This window comes from Ahaetulla prasina, chromosome 9 (genome assembly GCF_028640845.1).
Source record: "Ahaetulla prasina isolate Xishuangbanna chromosome 9, ASM2864084v1, whole genome shotgun sequence".
NCBI classification, from domain to species: Eukaryota; Metazoa; Chordata; class Lepidosauria; order Squamata; family Colubridae; genus Ahaetulla; species Ahaetulla prasina.
The window spans coordinates 548,581-567,619 of NC_080547.1; the positions used below are offsets into that span (position 1 = coordinate 548,581).

The 19,039-nt window shown below is 43.9% G+C and overlaps 2 protein-coding genes and 1 non-coding gene across 3 annotated transcripts; 1 reads left to right on the forward strand and 2 right to left on the reverse strand.

The window, feature by feature from the left end:
• Nucleotide 1: 1 nt before the first annotated feature.
• Nucleotides 2-72, reverse strand: TRNAG-CCC (transfer RNA glycine (anticodon CCC)). The gene has a single exon. It is a non-coding gene; the product is annotated as a tRNA-Gly (tRNA).
• Nucleotides 73-956: 884 nt separating this feature from the next.
• On the forward strand, nucleotides 957-9,681 carry PCYOX1 (prenylcysteine oxidase 1). Its single transcript, XM_058194882.1, has 6 exons — nucleotides 957-1,104; nucleotides 1,380-1,586; nucleotides 3,945-4,119; nucleotides 5,869-6,080; nucleotides 6,673-6,828; nucleotides 7,731-9,681. The coding sequence occupies exons 1-6, from the start codon at nucleotides 1,020-1,022 to the stop codon at nucleotides 8,369-8,371; spliced, it is 1,476 nt and encodes a 491-aa protein (XP_058050865.1). The 5' UTR covers nucleotides 957-1,019; the 3' UTR covers nucleotides 8,372-9,681.
• A 1,264-nt stretch (nucleotides 9,682-10,945) lies between these two features.
• SNRPG (small nuclear ribonucleoprotein polypeptide G) lies at nucleotides 10,946-13,513 on the reverse strand. The gene is made up of 4 exons (XM_058194897.1): nucleotides 13,380-13,513; nucleotides 12,583-12,605; nucleotides 11,593-11,717; nucleotides 10,946-11,111 (listed from the first exon to the last, which is right to left on the reverse strand). The coding sequence occupies exons 1-4, from the start codon at nucleotides 13,409-13,411 to the stop codon at nucleotides 11,061-11,063; spliced, it is 231 nt and encodes a 76-aa protein (XP_058050880.1). The 5' UTR covers nucleotides 13,412-13,513; the 3' UTR covers nucleotides 10,946-11,060.
• Between the last annotated feature and the right edge of the window lie 5,526 nt (nucleotides 13,514-19,039).

Here is a 19,039-nt window from a genome sequence, read left to right on the forward strand (position 1 = left end):
CTGCGCCGCCCGGGAATCGAACCCGGGTCGCAAGAATGGGAATCTTGCATGATACCACTACACCAGCGGCGCGCTGATGAATTTTTATGGGAAGAATCGTCTAGAAAGCAGAGACTAAAGCTCAACCTGCCTATAAAAGCTTTGTGAAGATAAGCCCTCAAATACAGTATTATCAAACTAGGTTATTCCAAAATTGAAAGCAACAATTAATCGATAGATGGAAAAGAATTGAATTAAATGTGTTAAATTGCACAGGAAATACTTTCAAAAAGTCATGCACCAAACTGCCCTATAAAATACTGTTCTAAAAAGTTTCTAGCATCTCCAAAATGAGTATCCTGAGTATCCAGGGAGAGTCCCAAATACTTCACAAAATATTCATATCCTTTGGATGTCCCGTCTTTGAGATAGCTTACTAATTAAAAAAAAGTTTATCCCTGAATTTAGTCCAATTATATTTCAGTTTTTTAAAAAAGGTTTTATAGCAGTTATTAAAAAGAGAACACACTATACTGCAGGCGTCATAATTCATATAAAGGCCAAAGATGAATATTCTCAGTTTGACAAGGTTTTTTTGTATCAAAAAATATCACATTAAAAAAATAATATTTTGTGTATTTTTGGGTCAATTTGTTCCAAGAAAATATTTTTGAGGCTCTGCAAAGAAAAGAAGAGACTTATTTTTAAAGGAAGAAAGTATTCCTCCAAATCGTCTTAAAAGGGAAACCTCGTCTAGAAACCTCCTCTAGTGTTTAGAGTCCACTGGAGTGGCTTAGCGTACAAAAATTACGTTCTGAACAGATTCAGCTCTTTATTGTGCAATGAATATTCTACCTAGCAGACTGTTTGGAGGTTGCATTCTCTCCCACTCGAGGAAAGGTTTGAAAGACAGCCCAGGCTTCCGGGCGATCCATCATCACCTGCGGAACGCCAGGAAACGGGGACCGAGGGAGCAAAGGGGGGCGGGGCGTGGGGGCGGGTCCAGAGGGGCGGAAGCGTCCGGCCGCGCTCCTTCGGCCATGGCTCCGCTGATGCTGATGCTGCTCTGCTGCTGCGGGGACGCCGCGGGGACTCCGGAGCTCCGCCGGCCGCCCTCCCGCATCGGTAGCCGGGCGCGCGGGAAGGGGGGGATCTGGCCCGAAGGCCTCGCTCGGCAGGGCTGCCGGCTGCCGCTGACGGGCCGGCCGTAGCGGCCGGGCCGGGCGGGGACTCGGGCAGGCCTACCTCGCAGGGTGGTTGTGGTGGTGGGGGGGGTGTTGCGGGGAGGGTCGCGGACGGGGCCGTGGGGGCTTCCGAGGGACGGAGGGGAGGACGCGGGGGGGCGGCGGTCTCCGGGGGGCCTGGAAGGAAGGAAGCGACCAGGCGGCTGCCTCTTGCAGGGGTGATCGGGGCCGGCATCGGGGGCACCTCGGCGGCCTATTTCCTGCGCCAGAAGTTCGGCCGAGAGGCGCGCATCGACGTCTTCGAGCGGGGCGAGGTGGGGGGCCGCCTGGCCACCGTCCAGCTGGAAGGCAGGGACTACGAGGCGGGGGGCTCCGTCCTGCACCCGCTCAACCTCCACATGAAGCACTTCGTCAAGGAACTGGGTGAGGCCCGGTCTCCGCCCCCCCCCTCCCAAGAAGGAACTCCTCTGCTCGGAAGGAAGGGGGGGCCCCCTCTCTCTGTCCCCCCCCACATCTCTCTCTCTCTCTCCGAGGAAGGGGGCCGTGGAGCCTGGGGTGATGCATGAATCGCTCTCTTGATTTAATTTCATATTCCGCCCCATTCGCTAACTACTCCTGCTACCTTAACCATTTGTCTTTGCCGGTTTCTTGTCTGTAAAATGCTTGTGCTGAGATCCACAGAGGAGGCGCTTTTGGGCACAGCCTCGGTTTACATCCATAGTCTTAATGTGGAACAACCAGGGCGGGGTTCTGAATTTTTTTTACTACCGTAAAAATTATTTTGTGGGTGTGGCTTGGTGGTCATGTGACTGGGTAGGCGTGGCCAACCCAATGTCTCTCATGTCAAGGGGTACCTCCCCTGGCCCCGCCCCTCCCAGCCATTCCTTGCCACACCCAGCCTCAAGGTATCTATAGTTCTGCAAAAATGTTGATCACCTTTTTTCAACTTTATTATCTACATACTATAGATCAGGGGTCTCCAAACATGACCACTTTAAGACTTATGGACTTCAACTCCCAGAATTCCTCAGCCAGCTTTGCTGTCTTAAAGTGGCCAAGGTTAGAGACCTCTGCTATAGATGCACTGAAAGGAGGAAATGGCTCACATGCTTTGTCCAAGAGTGTGATAGGCAACAGGCTTTTAAGGGGCTGCTAGAAATAAGTGGGGGGGCAAAGTATTTTCCAAAGCACCAGAAGGCAAAACAAGAAGCAATGGATGGAAACTCAACAAAGAGAGAAGCAACCTAAAACTAAGGACAAACTTCCTGACAGTGTGAACCTATATAGGTTTCAGTCATAATTTCACATATAAAATAGCCATTCATGTAATACAACCTGCATATTGTTCAAAACGATCATTAGTATTATGGCTGATGTTTGACAGCAACCCTAAAATCCCCATTCCCTCCCCACTCCTAGGGGAAGGTTACTTCAAAACCCCCATTTCCTCCCCACCCCACTAATCTGTTCTGGGAAGGAATCAAACTCCCCCCTCTTCATTTCCCAAATAAAATATCCTACATAATTAAGGAATAATCAAGCTGCTAGCAAGGAACCTGCCTGGAATTCCACATTCCTGCCAGCTGCATAAAGGAAACTTTGTGAGCACAAAACAGCGTGCTTAGAGATCATAGAAAGTGGAAGCCGGAAGTTCGGCTCTATTTACAAGCAGGCAGAAAACTCATTCAAGACAGGATACTTCACAATGGAAATTGCCCAAACCTTTTTAGAAACACAAAGCCCATGTTGCACAAACCCCAAAACTTCAAAAACATTGAACCATATAAGAATTCCTCCTCTTATCCAATTTGTTGTTCAGCTGACCCAGAAAGGAGCTTCCAGCTCTGTCAATTTAAAATGACAGCGTTTTTTTCCCCCCTTCTTCTTTGCCAAGCGATATCCTGGCTGAGAAGCAAGCCGATCAGTTGGGAGGCTTCTTGGCTTCTCAATTTAAAGGGACGGTATCTTGTTTTTCTCTCTCTCTTCTTCGACAAGTGAGTCTTGATTTTTTCCTTCTAGCCAATCAGCTGGGAGTCGGAAGGCAGCAATAAATTGGGGGCAGGGCCAGGCAGAATTTTTACTACTCAAAATGTTTACTACCAGTTCTTGCAAACTGGGGAGAACCAAAATTTAAATAAATAAATAAATAAATAAACCGGTAGCAACCCACTACTGGGAACAACTAATAAAAGTGGTCTTTAAAATCCATACTAACTTCAATGATCATACCCTAAATATTCCATGGCATTCAAACTCGGGTGATGCCCTTCTAAAACCCTTTTGATTTCTCAGCAATAGGCATTCTTTCATCCAAAGCAAACAACAAGTTGCCAAATGTATTTCAAATCCAGTAAATCCCGTCCTTCCCTTTGCCTCTTGTAATGTTGTATTTGACAAGTTTTTTTTCCTTTCCATGCAAATTTAGAGAGATCTTTTTGCCGTTGCTTGCATTGTACTTCAGTTGTCAAAACAGATATTAACTGAAACAAAAACATCATTTTAAGCAAAACAATCATTTTTGTCACAGAAATCCCCCCCCCTTTTGAGGATTTAAATTTCTCCCACCTTAATATGTCCGCCTTAATTTCATTCCGTGTCTTAGCGTAATTCTTTTGAAATGACGTACAATTTGTATTTGTCCCAGTAATACCCAAGGAGGCATCCTGATTCTCTTTTGGCCAGTCTGAGTGGTTCTTGAGGGCCAGTGGCTGCAGGGAGGACCTGGGGCATTGGGTGGGTCTCCTCTCTCTCAACTTGCCATCTCTGCTTTTAAATCCGCAGGGCTTCCTGTTCCTCAGAGTCAAGATGGGCTCATGGGCATTTACAATGGGGAGGAATTTGTCTTTGAGGAGAGCGGCTGGTATGTCTGGACTCTTCTGAAGCTCTTGTGGCGTTACGGGCTGAACCCCCTGCGGATCTACATGTGGGTGGAGGAAGTCCTTGAAAAGTTTATGAGGTGAGCTGCACAAAGCAAAGGACTGCAGGGTGAGGGGAGGGGACGTTGTGGTCTCTATGGCACAGCCTCTGCACCAAAAGTTTTCTCTCCTCCAAATTCTTATCGGACGGCATGATGAGTGAGGATGATCATGTTACCAGGTTTAATTGAGTTAATGCTCACTGGAAAGCATTTTGCTTTTCCCTGGGTCCTTCTATTTTTGGGAAGCAAGGCCTCAGTCTGCCATGGAGAAGAAAAAGACCAGGAAATTGCTTGGCTGTCAAATTGCTGTATTACTTTATCATATCATAATTGTGAAGAGGGCCACAGAATGGCTTAGTTTAAATCAACCAACCAACCAAAGCTTCATGAATTGCTCTAGATCAGAAACGAAAGTACAGTCAAACTGGTTTGTACCTGGATGGGTGGCCAAGACTACAGGCTAGAATGGCGAGTCAAAGAACACCCCAAAGAGGAAGCTGGCCACCCCCTTCCTAGTTTCAAGGCTACGAAGCCCCCAAGAGCTGAACTTAACTCGGAGGCTTCTTTACCTTTTGAAATCTCAAACACAACCTCTGGTTGCTCAGAGAAGATTCTAATAGCAAACAGACGAGCACAAAGTAACGAAGCCACTGAATGTTCAATAAAAGAGCTGGATACAAAACCAGCTTTGCAGTTAAGGGAAAGACCAACAGCAGATAAAACTGGCAATGGCCTACAAAATAAAAGTTTGACTGGCAGCCAGCAATTAGATAAATGCCAGTCATCACTTCCTAAAACAGTATTTCTCAACCTTAGCAACTTTTTAAGATTTCGAAATCCAGAATTCCCCAGCCAGCATGCTAAGAGTTGGAGCCCATGCATCTTAAAAGTTGCTGTGGTTGAAAATTACTGCATTAAAGCATGTAATAACAAGAGGTTGCATCTAGGGATTTCCTTAGTGAGGGGGAAAAAAACTATCGGCAGGATTAATGAGCTACAGTGCATTCAGAAAGTATTCTGCCTTCTTCACTTTTGTAAATTTTATTATGCCGCAACCTGATTCTACAACTGCTGAAATTCATTTTTTTCCTCATTAATTGACACTCAGTACCCCATAATGACAAAATGAAAAGAGAATTTTAAAATGTCTGTAAATTTATTAAAAAGAAAAAAACTGAAATATCACTTGGGCATAAGTATTCAGATCCTTTGCAACAACATATGAAATTTATCTGTGGTGTCTCCCATTTCCCTTAATTGTTGCTGACATGTTCCTACATCTTGGAGTCGACCTGTGATGAATAGATTGGCCATGATTTGGAAAGGCGCACTCTCTCTCTAGAACTAACGGTGCGTCAAAGGAACTGCCTGCAGAGTGAGAGACAGGATTATTGCAAGGCACAGATCTGGGGAAGGCTACAGTAAAACCTATGCTGCACTGAAGGTTCCTAGAAGCACAGTGGCCTCCATTAATTCTCAGATGGAAGAGGTTTGGCACAATCAGGACTCTCCTTGATAGAACTGCCTCAAATCTGGTGGATTTCTACTGTCTTCATCATCTGGGGGATGATGGGAGACGAAAGCACAACTTGGAGATGTTATTTGATCCTATCAAAGGATAATAAACGGCAGTTCTGATTTTGTTTTCTTCAAAAACAAGACAGAAACATCAACTCAAAATAGTTCAGATATTCATTATTGAGAGCATATGTTGTCCCACTGCTTGATGTATTTTTCACCATTGCAAGATCCTTAGCCTGTTCGTCCCTCTCCCCCTTTGATGTCCAGGATCTATCGGTACCAGTCGCACGACTATGCCTTCAGCAGCCCTGAGAACCTGCTCCATGCCCTTGGAGGGGCGGACTTCCTTCACATGTTGAACCACACCATCGATGAGTCCCTGCAAAAGGCCAGATTTTCTCAGGCATTCATCAACGAAATGGTCACTCCTATAATGCGAGTCAACTATGGGCAAAGTGCCAGCATCAACAGCTTCGTAGGTAAGTGGCACTTCTTTGTTCCTAAGTAGCAAATTTAGTGTTGCACCACTGGACGGCCACTTGTGCTTCTTGCATAACTTGCTCCACTTTTGAAAAACCTGTCCAAGAAAACTGCAGCGACCTGTCCAGATAGTTTCTGAGAATCAGACAAGATTGAACAAAAGAAAGAAAAATGAACCAGGCATACATTTTGGGGAACTTTCGTTTCTGGACATCCCTGTACACAAAAAAAATGAATGGGGGAAACACCCCCCCCCCCGAAACAGACAGGACTTTGCATACTTCTTTGAAAGGTAGTAAACGACAGAGCCAGTTGAAAATGGAACATCACACTTAAACTTCCCTTCTTGCATTATAGGATGGCTGGCTTTGTACATTACTCAGTAAGCCATAGTGGTTTGATTGTTCATAAGTAAGTCATAAACACAAGTGTCCAGTGGCTGGGTTCACATATTTTCTAAAGCCATAATGCAGTTTTTAAGCTTTTGGCTTAGTTTTATTTCTGACCCTGTCACTGAATCACTTTAGCCTCAGCTACTGTCTTGTTTAGGTGTGTCTGACCATTTTTTTCTTGGACTTTGCTTCTTTGCAGGAGCTGTATCTTTGGCCGGAGCGAGTGGAGGACTTTGGTCGATAGAAGGAGGCAATAAATTGGTGTGTACAGGCCTCCTGTATACTTCCAAAGCCCAGCTGATTTCTGGTCCCGTTATCTCCATAGAAGCAAAAACAAGGCCGAAGCCCCGTGCAGGTGTGGTTGCCTTATATTTAGTTATTTATTTCACATTTGCAAAATATGAGATACGTTTATCAAGCGTGAAAGTTGTGCAAGATTGAAAAAAGAAGTGGCCAATCCCCAAGTTTGGGTCTGTCCCTTCCCCAATCCCTTGTCTTTGGCCACAAGAGCTGGAGTTGATGGGCGTCTGCAGTCTTAAGATGGCGAGTCCAGTGTCATTGCTGGGAAAAGAGATGGCACTGAAAGTTGGGGCTTTGCTGCAGGCGAGCTCCCTATTTTTAAACAATTAGATCATTTTAAATCCCGCCTAAGTTGGGTGGGACATCAGGAGCCACCCCTTGAACAGGGTGGTCGTGGAAAGCTCCTTCCCAGAGCCAAAACTCAGAAGCGGCAGCCCCAGATTGGAAGAGAGGTGGGGAAGAGGGAGCTATGTGATGATTGAGACAGAGCAGCCTGGCGTGCGGGTTGCCATCCCCCAAACACAACATGGAGGGAATTCCACTCCTTCCTTTCAAACCACCCTGGATTGTTGGGAAGAATTTTCATCAGAGACCAGGTAATTGAACAGAAAACTCCCTTTGGCTGTCAGCATATGCCATTTTGGAGATGATGAACCTTGACAGGCAGGTTACCTGATTGGGTCACTGCTTCAGAGTGAAATGAGCCCAGGGACCAGTTATACTGATGGTGGTCAGGACATGGAGAAAGTTATCCCAAGGGGTGTCTGAGTGTGGCTGGAGAGGGAAACGGGAGAAGCTTGGGAATCGTGCAGCCCTGGCATTCTGCTGCTCTCTGAAAAAAGGCAACTTGCCAGCACAAAAATGCCTACCCTGTACTCTTTCACATTGGGAAAACACCCCCAAAATCTCTCAGTAACGTCAAAACTGCTGCTTTAATTTCTTTTGGTTGTTTCAAAGGTGGTCTGACAAAGCAATATGAGGTTACCTACAACTCTACGTCTGGAGTAACATCAGATGTCTACGACATCCTCCTCATCGCTACTCCTTTGCAGCGCCAAATCGCCAACATAACTTTCCGCAACTTCGATCCACGGATCCCCGACTTCTCTGCTCCCTACCATCAGACAGTGGTAACGTTTGTCCACGGGCACATCAATGCTTCTTTTTTTGGCTATCGGGATCCTTCTCGGTTCAACCTGCAGACCATTTTCACGATGGAAGATCCTCATCTGTTCATCAGCAGCCTTGGGATGGTTTCTCCGGTGAAGGACAACCACCTGGGCCCTCCTGTCTGGAAAGTGTTCTCCCATCAGCTGCTGACCGATGAGCAACTGAAGCTGCTTTTCTCATCCTATGACTTGGTGGAAGTACGGAAGTGGTTGGCCTACCCACACTACAGTCCCCCTCAGAAGTGCCCCCCTTTCGTTCTCCATGACCACATGTATTACGTCAGCGCCATAGAATGGGCAGCCAGCGCCATGGAGATGAGCGCAATCTCTGCCAAAAATGCGGCCCTCTTGGCTCACCATCATTGGTACAATAAGATGGATAGGATTGATCAAGAGGATTTGCACGAGAGACTCAAGACAGAGCTTTGACTTGGCATGACAAGCATTGGGGGGAGGCTTCGAAGGGTGTGGGAAACTTGCCATGTAGCTTGGGTGTTGGATATGAGTGCGCAACATGTCTGAACTCTGAAATGCTCCATTTGCAGCCCAAAACGTTAAGCTTCAAATAACTTTGCTTGGCAGCAACTAGGGCAGCTTTGAGCTCAGTACATTCCTACAAGGGCCAAAATATTTTTAGGGAGGTAAGAAAGGGTTTGAAAATGTTTCAAGCTTCTGTTTGCAACCATCACTGTTAATCCTACTTGGTTCTCCAAGGAAACAGGTTTAAAGGGAATTCTGGGCAACAGCCTTTTAAAAACTACTGTATCTTCTGGATTTCTTTTGCAAATCACGTTACTTGTTATAAGTCTTTGGGGCACAAGAAAAACCTTAAATAAAGCCTTCAGTCTAACAACTTAGGTATTTTACATAGCAATGTTTCTTAAAGCCACTGGATAAAGTTGTCAAGAGACTTCATGTACTTAGTTTTGCAGACAATGATTCCCAACAATTCATTACTTTTGATTGGAAGGTATTTTTACAATTCTTGGAAGCCATTAGTATGGGGAATGACACAGAAGAAAATGAATATGCCCAATTTGAATCGCTGAATTGGGCTGTTCAAATAACTGAAGTGATTCTCTTTAAAATTCATATTTTAAAAGCTTTATGGAAATAAGGACTTGTAAGAGGAGAATTCAGCTGCTCCAGGCATTGAAACGATGAGGTATCAGTTCTGAATAAGCCCCTTCTTTTTTTTGAAGGAGGAGGAAATTGGACATTCAGGATTGCTTTTCGCAAACTCTTTCCACATATAAATAGCAGACCAACCGAGCCATTTGGTTGTGACAGGAACTGATACTGGCTTGTTGCTTGAACCCCTTGCTGTGGACGGGGGGACCAGCCAGTTTTCGTGTCAGGACTGAAACTCGCAGTCCTGTTTCTGGCCTGGTGCCTTCACCACTAGACCAAACTTCATATTAAAAAATATAGCTTGAGAGAGAGGAAAATAAAGTATTTATAAAATGGAGAGAAGGATTAATCAAAATTATCTTATGGTTATTCTTATAACAATTATTTTATGCTTATTCAGGCAGTCAGGAAAATTGTACTGGCAAGTGGCTTTTCTTTTTACCTAAAAGCAGTAGGAAAAAAACATACCTCAGCTACCAGGTGTATGGTTCTGTGAACTGCTGGTGCCATCCACTCGTGATTGTGTTAGGCAGAGAACTGGCTAGCAGCAATTTACAGGTAACAGGTTAGGTAAACTTTCTAACTTTATTAAAAGTGGGAGGAACTCATTCTTGTGGTACTGTTCTGCTTTTTACAAATGCGTGGCTAAGGATCTGCAATGGAGAATTCTAGAAAGATGTCACACCGATAAAACCAGAGGGTTACATTATGGGAGGTTTGAGTTGAATTATGGCCACAATTGGGAGGACCAGATCCTCAGTTGTTGAGCGAAATGGTCATTAAGCAAGACACCCAAGTGATCGCTTTGCTCAATGACCGCAATCCTGGCTCTAATTAGCTGCAATCATTAAGTGATTATACAGGTTGTCAAGCAGACAGAGGAAGAGCTACCTGGCAAAAGAAGGGCAGGTAGGTCTCTGATGCATGGAAGGGAACTTGTATGCCTAGAGCCAGAGACAAAGCTGGGCTCCCAAAGAGCTGAGCTGTTCCCAGAGCCTGCCACAAAAGTTCATCTCTCTGCACAAGACAGAACGGTTTTGGTCGGCTGCAGAGATTGGACCTTAAGGGACCTCCGTTTCCTTCGCAGGAGTTCCTCTCCCTTCCATGCACTGAGGGGAGCTCCTCAGCAGAAACAGAGTTCAGATCTTCGGGAGGTAACAAAACCAAACATCCTTCCAGCAGGCGGCCCTTTCACTGCCAAAGGACTGCCTGCCAGGAATTTCCTGGCAGCGTGCAATTTTCGCAGCCAGTTTCCCCACTGACTTTCTGAGGAAGCCGGCAGAGAAGACTGCAAGTGGCAATCACATGATTGTGGGGTGCTCGGCAATGGTTGTGTGACCAGGTTGCTGACACCCAGATCGCAATCGCACTACTGGAGCAAAACATTTTATGACAGCCCCTTTCCCAGTTGTAATTTCAAAATGATTGTTTAACAAGTGGTCATAAATCAAGAACTTCTCAAAAGTCATAAAGCAGGATCTTAAATGTTCAGAATGCTGGCTTATCACCATTGCCAGCATAAGTTCATTTCTCATTCAACTTGTTTGGAATTGTTTTGTTCACTTGTTTATTAGGCCAAGTACGTGGAACACTAATATTATCCTATCTCCATTCCTGTACATGGTTTTTATGCAATGGTGGGTTGCCCCCAGTTCGGTCCAGTTCTGTAGAACGGGTAGTAAAACCGGTGGGAGGTGGGAGGCTCTGCCACCTGCCATTATGTCATCACGGATGATCTGCGCATGTGCAGAGGTGCCCTCGCGCGTGCTCCCATTTCAAACAGGTAGTAAAGGTAAGTGGAACCCACCTCTGGTTTTATGTCAATTTTTCAAATTTCATATATTTCCAAATTAATTTTTCAAAGTTGTGAAGCAAGTTTTACCAATTTTTAAGAATTTATTTTTTAAAAAAATGTAAACATGGAATGCTCCTGTAGAACCAACAATAAAAATTGCCCACGCTGTAGTAATAGCCAGTACTTCATTTTTTATACTCGTTCCAGGGCTTCTAGCATAATGATGCTGTTTCCTCGTATTACCTAGAAATCAGAACAAATAATTAGCATACCTAAGAATGAATTTGAAGGGGGAAAATAGTTTCAAGATGGCTAAAGGCAGCTGATATGGAGAACTGTTCTACAACTGTAATCCATAAAGTTCCATGATGGATTGCTTAGTCTTTCATAGGAGTATTTTTGCTCCACTGGGACAGCATTTGTTGAATGTTTCTGGTGTCCCCAATCTGAGAGTACTGACAAAGGTACTAGGTTCTTAAGTGTCAAAAGTGCCTGAAGGAGAATTTGAAAGTTGTGACCTAAATCATAAAATGCAAATGATAATTGCTTCTTTACTACTAGAATCAACACATGTTGATTTATATTGCAACTCTATTCAGCTCTTGAATAAGTTCATGAAAGAGTATATATTGTGCTGTACCATGACAGAATGCAACAACTTAACATTCCCTTCCCTGGCAAAACAGCTTCAACAGTTCTTATAACTTAATTCATTTTTGCTTACCACCATCCCTATGTTGTTCTGTTGTCCACCAGGTGCCATTTCCACACACTCATCTATCACCAAATTCATGAATGGATCAAAACCTCTTAATATCCCTTGAACATGCCGACCTCCATTTAGTTTTACTGCAAAGAACAGACAGCAAGTTACAACTAAGGCACAAGAAATTGGCACATAAAGCTTCCAACAGTTTTCATTCAATCAGTTCTTTTAAACCAAAGTTGTATTCAGTGAACAAAGACGCCCCAGGAGACACAATCAATTCTGTCACCATCTCCTTCACTATTAAGAGTTACATGTATACTTAGCACAAGCTATAGGCAAGTATGAAACAACGCTAGTATCTGAATGTCATTTGCTATTTCATGCAGAGGTTCAACAGTAACTCACAAGACAGACCACATTCACCGAGACTGCAAGTACTTGTGGATTTTTTCCTGCTGTTCATTCCCTCCTGTTTGGTGAACTGAAGCATGCATTCTAAGATCTCTTCAGCAGCATTAACACATTCAATACAAGTATTATGTATTTCTGTAATTCTTTGCATACAATGCACATCCTCCCCCTCTTTTTGAGTTGGGCTTGTTTCTTTTCAACAATTTATTTCCTTCTGGTTGTGTATTCCAATAATGGGTTCCAGCCCACTAGACATAGCGAGCAACATATGATTTCATCATATGATTTAGCCTCCAGACTCTTTATCACCTTTGTTACTCTTCTCTGCATTTTTGCATTATAGGGACCATAACTGGACACAGATACAGAGAAACAGATATAGGGAGACTAAACCATTAATGAATTATGTAAATCAATACAAAATTAATGAAACAGTATCTGGACAAGTACTGAAACTGATGAAACAAATAAAGAAAATAAGGGGAAGTGAGCACCTCGTAGGAAAATTATTTACACAAGATAAGCAGACAAGAAATAAATTGTAGAGTTTTTTTCCTTGCAAAACAGGATCTTTAAAACAATCAGTTTACTTACATGATAGCTTCTTGTCCATAAACCTGAAAAATCAAAACACAGGAAATAAGCCTCATGGAAGTCAAGTCCATAATAAAAGAGAAATTAACTGGTTTCATCTCAATAGAAGAAATGTGCAGGTTCACAGCCTTTAAAACGATAATACATCTGCTAGCCTCACAAGGCTTTTTTAGGGCTGCCGTTTGTGTGAGGCTATGATTTTTCTCTTTCAACTTCATGCTGCTTTAACCCTGTAGTTGTAAGCCTCTCTCCATATTGGGCAGCAATGAGCCACAAATCAAGAGGTTCATTGTCAACGGGGAAAGGCTGCATGGCCACTCATAGCTACCCTATGAGGTAAGGCTAAGAAGGTTCAGGATGAACTAAGACTTGCAAAAAATGACAAAAATAACAAAAAAAAGGCTTCTTTCAACAAGTAAAAAACAAGAAAAAAGTCAAGGAAATGACTGGTCCACTAACGGGAGAAAATGGCATGGAAGTGATGAGTAGCAGGGAGAAATTGGAATGGCTTAATTCATTATTTGCACCTATTTTTACATAAAAGGAAAAACTTATCTGTGGGCTACCCAGAGCGCCTGCAGGCCCAGAAGGAACGGGCACGTGGGTCGAGGAAGGCACCTCTAGAAAAGTGGCTCTATGGCCACACGCCGCGCAGTGCATGACGGGCCGAAGAGTGGCCTTACGACGGGCTCCTGCCGCCCGCTAGGCCCTTCCGCTGGTTTCTCTGGCCGCCGCGCCCCCGCCCCGCGGTGCCTCCGAGCGGAGCGCCCCGACGCTGCCCCGCGGCGCGCACTCACTTCTTCAGCTCCGGCGGGTGCGCTTTACTCATCCTGCCTCCTCCGAGACGACCGCCTCGCGAAGCGTCTGCCGGCCGTCTCTGCCGCGCTGAGACGTCACCACGGCGCGCACTTAACCGCCCAATCACCAGGCGCCTCAGACGCATGCGCAACCGAGCCGACTAACCCGGAGTTCGCCCAAAGGCTCACGAAGGGGCGGGGTCATCCGATCCCAGCGACCAATCACCGAGCACCCCGCCTTCTTTTTTAAGTCGTGCGATGGCGCCCGCGTCTCCCGCGCCACGTGCCTCTGCGCGCGGAAAAGCCGCTCCCGTTGCTCGTCCGGGTCCTCCGCCGTATTTTACGCTCGGCCGCTGGGAGTGGCAGGGCAGCTGCCTCGGAACGAGCCAGACCACCCGGCATTTTCGGAGCTTCTCTCCGCCACGTCATATAACGAGGCACGGGAGGAGTTTTAGCTCGAAGCCTTGGAAGCTCACCTGGTGGTTTCCCCTCCGGGATCCCTCGGGCTCCGTTGGGGGAAGAGTCTCTCTCGGAGGCTTCCTCTAGGCAGGGCTGCATTTCCTTCCCCTTGAAAGGGCCAGAAATGATCACCAGTTACAGGGTGTGGAGGGAACCCAACGCCGCCGTGTCTTCTCCACCAGAGAATTCATGATGGGAAAGCAAAACAGGGCTGGCCTCCCATTGGTAGGAAGGAACAGACACTTTTCTTTTATGTACACTGAGAGCATATGCACCAAAGACAAATTCCTTGTGTGTCCAATCACACTTGGACAATAAAAAATTCTATTCTATTCACTCAGGCTAAACGAAGCTAAAATGGCATCAATTACCTCTTCGTAAATCCAGAATAAATTCTTGTTAAGACATTAAAAAATGTTGAGGCAAAAGAAATGCACTGAAACACTTAGGACCCAATGGGGGAGGTGGCTGCTGAATTGATGGTAGACTCCATTCTTTCCCACCCTTTGCTCTCTGTTCTTCACCCATCCATCTTTTTATAATATTGATGTATTTTTATTTTTTCATTATTTCATATTTTTATTTTACATGTGTGTACACACCAAATCAGATTATGCTATATTCATTCAATTATTTGGTGTGCTAACCCCGCCTAGCTATCGGTATATAAACAGTCCTTTAGGTTAGCCTCTGCTACCTCCCGTACCATATTAAATAATTCGTGCTTTAACAAAAAAAATGTATCTCAGACCTATTCAATACTCTCTGAGTTTCTTCAGCACTAGGTTGCAATCCACTAAGAGGCTGGAACATCTAGGCTGATCCCCAGAAAGGATCTGACCAGGCTAGTACCTGAATGAGTTTCTTCAGCACTAGGTTGCAATCCACTAAGAGGTTGGAACATCTAGGCTGATCCCCAGAAAGGATCTGACCAGGCTAGTACCTGAACGGAGGTGGTTACAGAGCCCTTGTGGAAAAATATCCTGGAAGCCGTGGTGAGCCACTTCCTGCCCTAACAGCTGTGCAAGGGTATGACTTGGAAGTCACTGGACACTTTACGAGGTTTCCCAACATCATCAGGGTTGAATTCATTTTATAGTAATCTAGAAATTGCTGAAATAATTCAGAATGCAGCCCATAGAAAATTCAGGCAACAATAGTTTAATCATTTAAAATGTATTTAATCACATCTTTAGAAAATAATTTATATTCAAAGAAATGGAAAAAACAGGGATGGCCATTTTTTCTTGAAATCAACATTGGGATCTTAAGCTGATTGCTGATCCATATTTTTCCAACTTGTAAGTAATAAATTTCTATTTTACTAGCAAGTCACAAGATTCCCAAGCAGCAACCCCAACATCCAAAGGTTCTCTGGATTATGGATCCATTGTGGATTGGAGCAGTGCACAATTGTTCAACTCTAGGCAATCTGCACAGTACTTAAGACAGCTATCAGTAATGCAATGCTGACTCATGGAATTATCTTGAATTTCCAGAGATCACTGCAGATTGATTGGACCAGAGAAATAGGATGTGCATTAAATAAACATGTTCTTCTGCACAGACAGACCATTTACTTTTTGTGACTGTGAAGCATTTAGGTATATTTTTATCCTGAAATATGGATCACTGAAAGTTTAGTGGAGTCACCAGCATTCCCTGTTTTTTTTTTTTTTTTGCAGCCTCAGGGGAGGAAATTCAGTGTCTTCCCCCAAATCCAGCCAAGTTTCTTTTCCATTCAGCCAGAGCTGAGCTACCATTCGACTCTACAGCAAAGAAGTAACAGATAAGAGCTAAAGTTAAGGAATGCTGGAACCCTTAAGGGTGTGTGCCATGGCCATCCCTAGGTCAGCAAATTGACTTCAGTGAGAGAAAGTCCGCTCCCTGTGTTGGTAATGCAGCTCTATTTCCACACCTGACTTTCTTGCCCCTTCACAATCTGCGGAACTATTCTAGGTCACAAGGCCTTAAGCATCATGACAATTCACTCCATTAAAAAGTGGAATAATCCCTTTTGCCAATCACTCACCGGCATTTCCTCATATATGCACTACCCCTATTTATTCTGCCCTCACATCCAGCAATGAAGAGAAGGAACCATTCTTTCCAGCTCACTTTTCCAAGTAAGAAACCCTGAGAGTAGCCAATAAGGTTACTCGGCCAAATACAGAAATTCTCCATACTGAAATTAACACAGACCAAATGCAAATAATGTGAAACTACAATATTTTAAGAATTTAATAAACATTTGTTTGAGAGCGACTAAGAAGACCTCACATATTTTGACAGCAAAGTTCATTTTGATGTCGCATTTTTAAACCCCTTTTCAATCTTCATTTCTGATTCACTCGGCAAACTTAAGTAGCACAGCTTTCCAGGTTCTTTGGCTCCTTTCCCGCTTGAACTTTGTCATGAGTGGGTGGCAAAACATGCCGGCTGCCAGTGACAAAACCTCTGCTTAGATCTGGCCCAGACTTGGATATGCACACAAGTGCATTTTCCCCTACTCAGGACGTTATTAAGGCACACACATCCATATCTGCTGCCTGGACAAAGAAGAAAAAACCTGCCTGATTTGGATGAAACTGACAAATGGAACATACAGCTAGAGGGATATAAATTATTTAAAAGAAATAGACCAAATAAAAGAGGAGGTGGAGTTGCACTATATATAAGAAATAACTACATCTGTACAGAAATAAAGCACAACAATGATGAAAATCATCTTGAATGTATTTGGGTCAATATAAAAGGGTGAAAACGATATTGCCATAGGTCTATACTATAGGCCACCCAACCAAACAGAGGAAGTAGATGAACTTTTGCTAGTCAGCTAACTAAGGTATGTAGGAAGCACATCACAGTAGTAATGGGGATTTTAACTACCCTGACATCAACTGGGAAACAAACTCTGCACCAAGTGGAAGATCCAACAGGTTCCTAACAAACCTAGCAGACAACTTTGTTTCCCAAAAATAGAGAAGGCATAAGGGATCAGCCATATTGGACTTAATTCTCACTAACAGAGATGAAATGATAGAAGGTGTTGAAGCTACAGGAACCTTGGGGCAAGTGACCACGCAATATTGGAATTCAACATTAAGCAAATACAAGTAGTAGAACAAAGTCAAACTAGAGTCTTGGACTTTAAGAGAGCTAATTTCAATAAACTTAGAGAGATCTTGAGAAGGATTCAATGGATGAGAACTCAGGGGAAAACAACTCAAGAAGCTTGGGAAATTTTGAAAAGTGAGATTATAAAAGCACAGTCTAACACAATACCAATGAAGAAGAAAATAGTAGATCACAAAAGAAACCAGCATGGATGCATAAAGAACTATCTGACAAATTGAAAGACAAAAGGACAAATATAAAAAGTGGAAAGAGGGGCAAATAACTAAGGCAGAATATCAGCAACAGCCCGAGCCTGTAAAGATGAAGTGAGGAAAGCTAAGGCTCACAATGAACAAAGGCTAGCGACAAAAGTAAAAATAATAAAAAAGCTTCTTCCAACATGTTAAAAACAAGAAAAAGTCAAGGAAATGACTGGTCCACTAACGGGAGAAAATGGCATGGAAGTGATGAGTAGCAGGAGAAATTGGAATGGCTTAATTCATTATTTGCATCTGTCTTTACACAAAAGGAAAAACAATCCAACCTATCAAAAACAGCACTACAAAAACAGATTAGAAACACAAGTTAAAATAGGGAAGAAAATGGTAAGTGAACACCTGTCTACCCTAGACGAGTTCAAATCACCAGGACCGGATGGATTACACCCCAAGGTTCTGAAGGAACTGGCAGACGTGATCTCAGAACCACTGAACTATATCTTTCAAAGATCCTGGAGCACAGGGAGCTGCCAGAGGACTGGAAAAGAGCTGATGTAGTTCCCATCTTCAAAAAGGAAAAAACAGATCCAGGAAACTACAGACCTATCAGTCTGACCTCAATACCGGGAAGATTCTGGAAAAGATAATCAAGCAACGAATCAAACACCTAGAAGCAAACAAAGTAATAACCAAAAGCCAACATGGGTTTGTCAAAACAGATCATGCCAGACTAATCTTATCGCATTCTTTGACAAAATGACAAAATTAGTAGACCAGAGGAATGCTGTTGATATAATTTACTTGGACTTCAGTAAAGCATTTGATAAAGTAGACCATAACCTACTACTAGATAAAGTAGAAAATGTGGGTTAGACAGCACCACCACCAGATGGATTCGTAACTGGCTGACCAACCGCACTCAACGTGTAGTCCTCAACGGAACTACATCCACATGGAGGGAAGTATGCAGTGGAGTACCCCAAGGCTCTGTTTTAGGCCCAGTACTCTTCAACATCTTCATCAATGACTTGGACGAGGGATAGATGGGGAACTCATCAAATTTGCAGATGACACCAAGCTGGCAGGAATAGCTAACACTCCAGAAGATAGGCTCAAGTTACAGAAAGATCTTGACAGACTTGAACATTGGGCGCTATCTAACAAAATGAAATTCAACAGTGAAAAAGTAAGGTTCTACATTTAGGCCAAAAACAAAATGCACCAGTACCGTATATGTGGTAGCTTGCTCAATAGTAGTACCTGTGAGAGGGATCTTGGAGTCCTAGTGGATAACCATCTAGATATGAGCCAGCAGTGCAGCAGCTGTTAAAAAAGCCAACACAGTTCTGGGCTGCATAAACAGAGGGATAGAATCAAGATCACGTGAAGTGCTAGTACCACTTTATAATGCCTTGGTAAGGCCACACTTGGAATATTGCATCCAGTTTTGGTCGCCACGATGTAAAAAAGATGTTGAGACTCTAGAAAGAGTGCAGAGAAGAGCAACAAAGATTATTAGGGACTGGAGGATAAAACATATGAAGAACGGTTGCAGGAACTGGGTATGTCTAGTTTAACAAAAGAAGGACTAGGGAGACATGATAGCAGTGTTCCAATATCTCAGGGGCTGCCACAGAGAAGTGGGAGTTGGGCTGTTCTCCAGAGCACCTGAGGGTAGAACAAGAAGCAATGGGTGGAAACTGATCAAGGAAAGAAGCAACTTAGAACTAAGGAGAAATTTCCTGACAGTTAGAACAATTAATCAGTGGAACGACTTGCCTGCAGAAGTTGTGAATGCTCCAACACTGGAAATTTTTAAGAAAATGTTGGATAACCATCTGACTGAGATGGTGTAGAGTTTCCTGC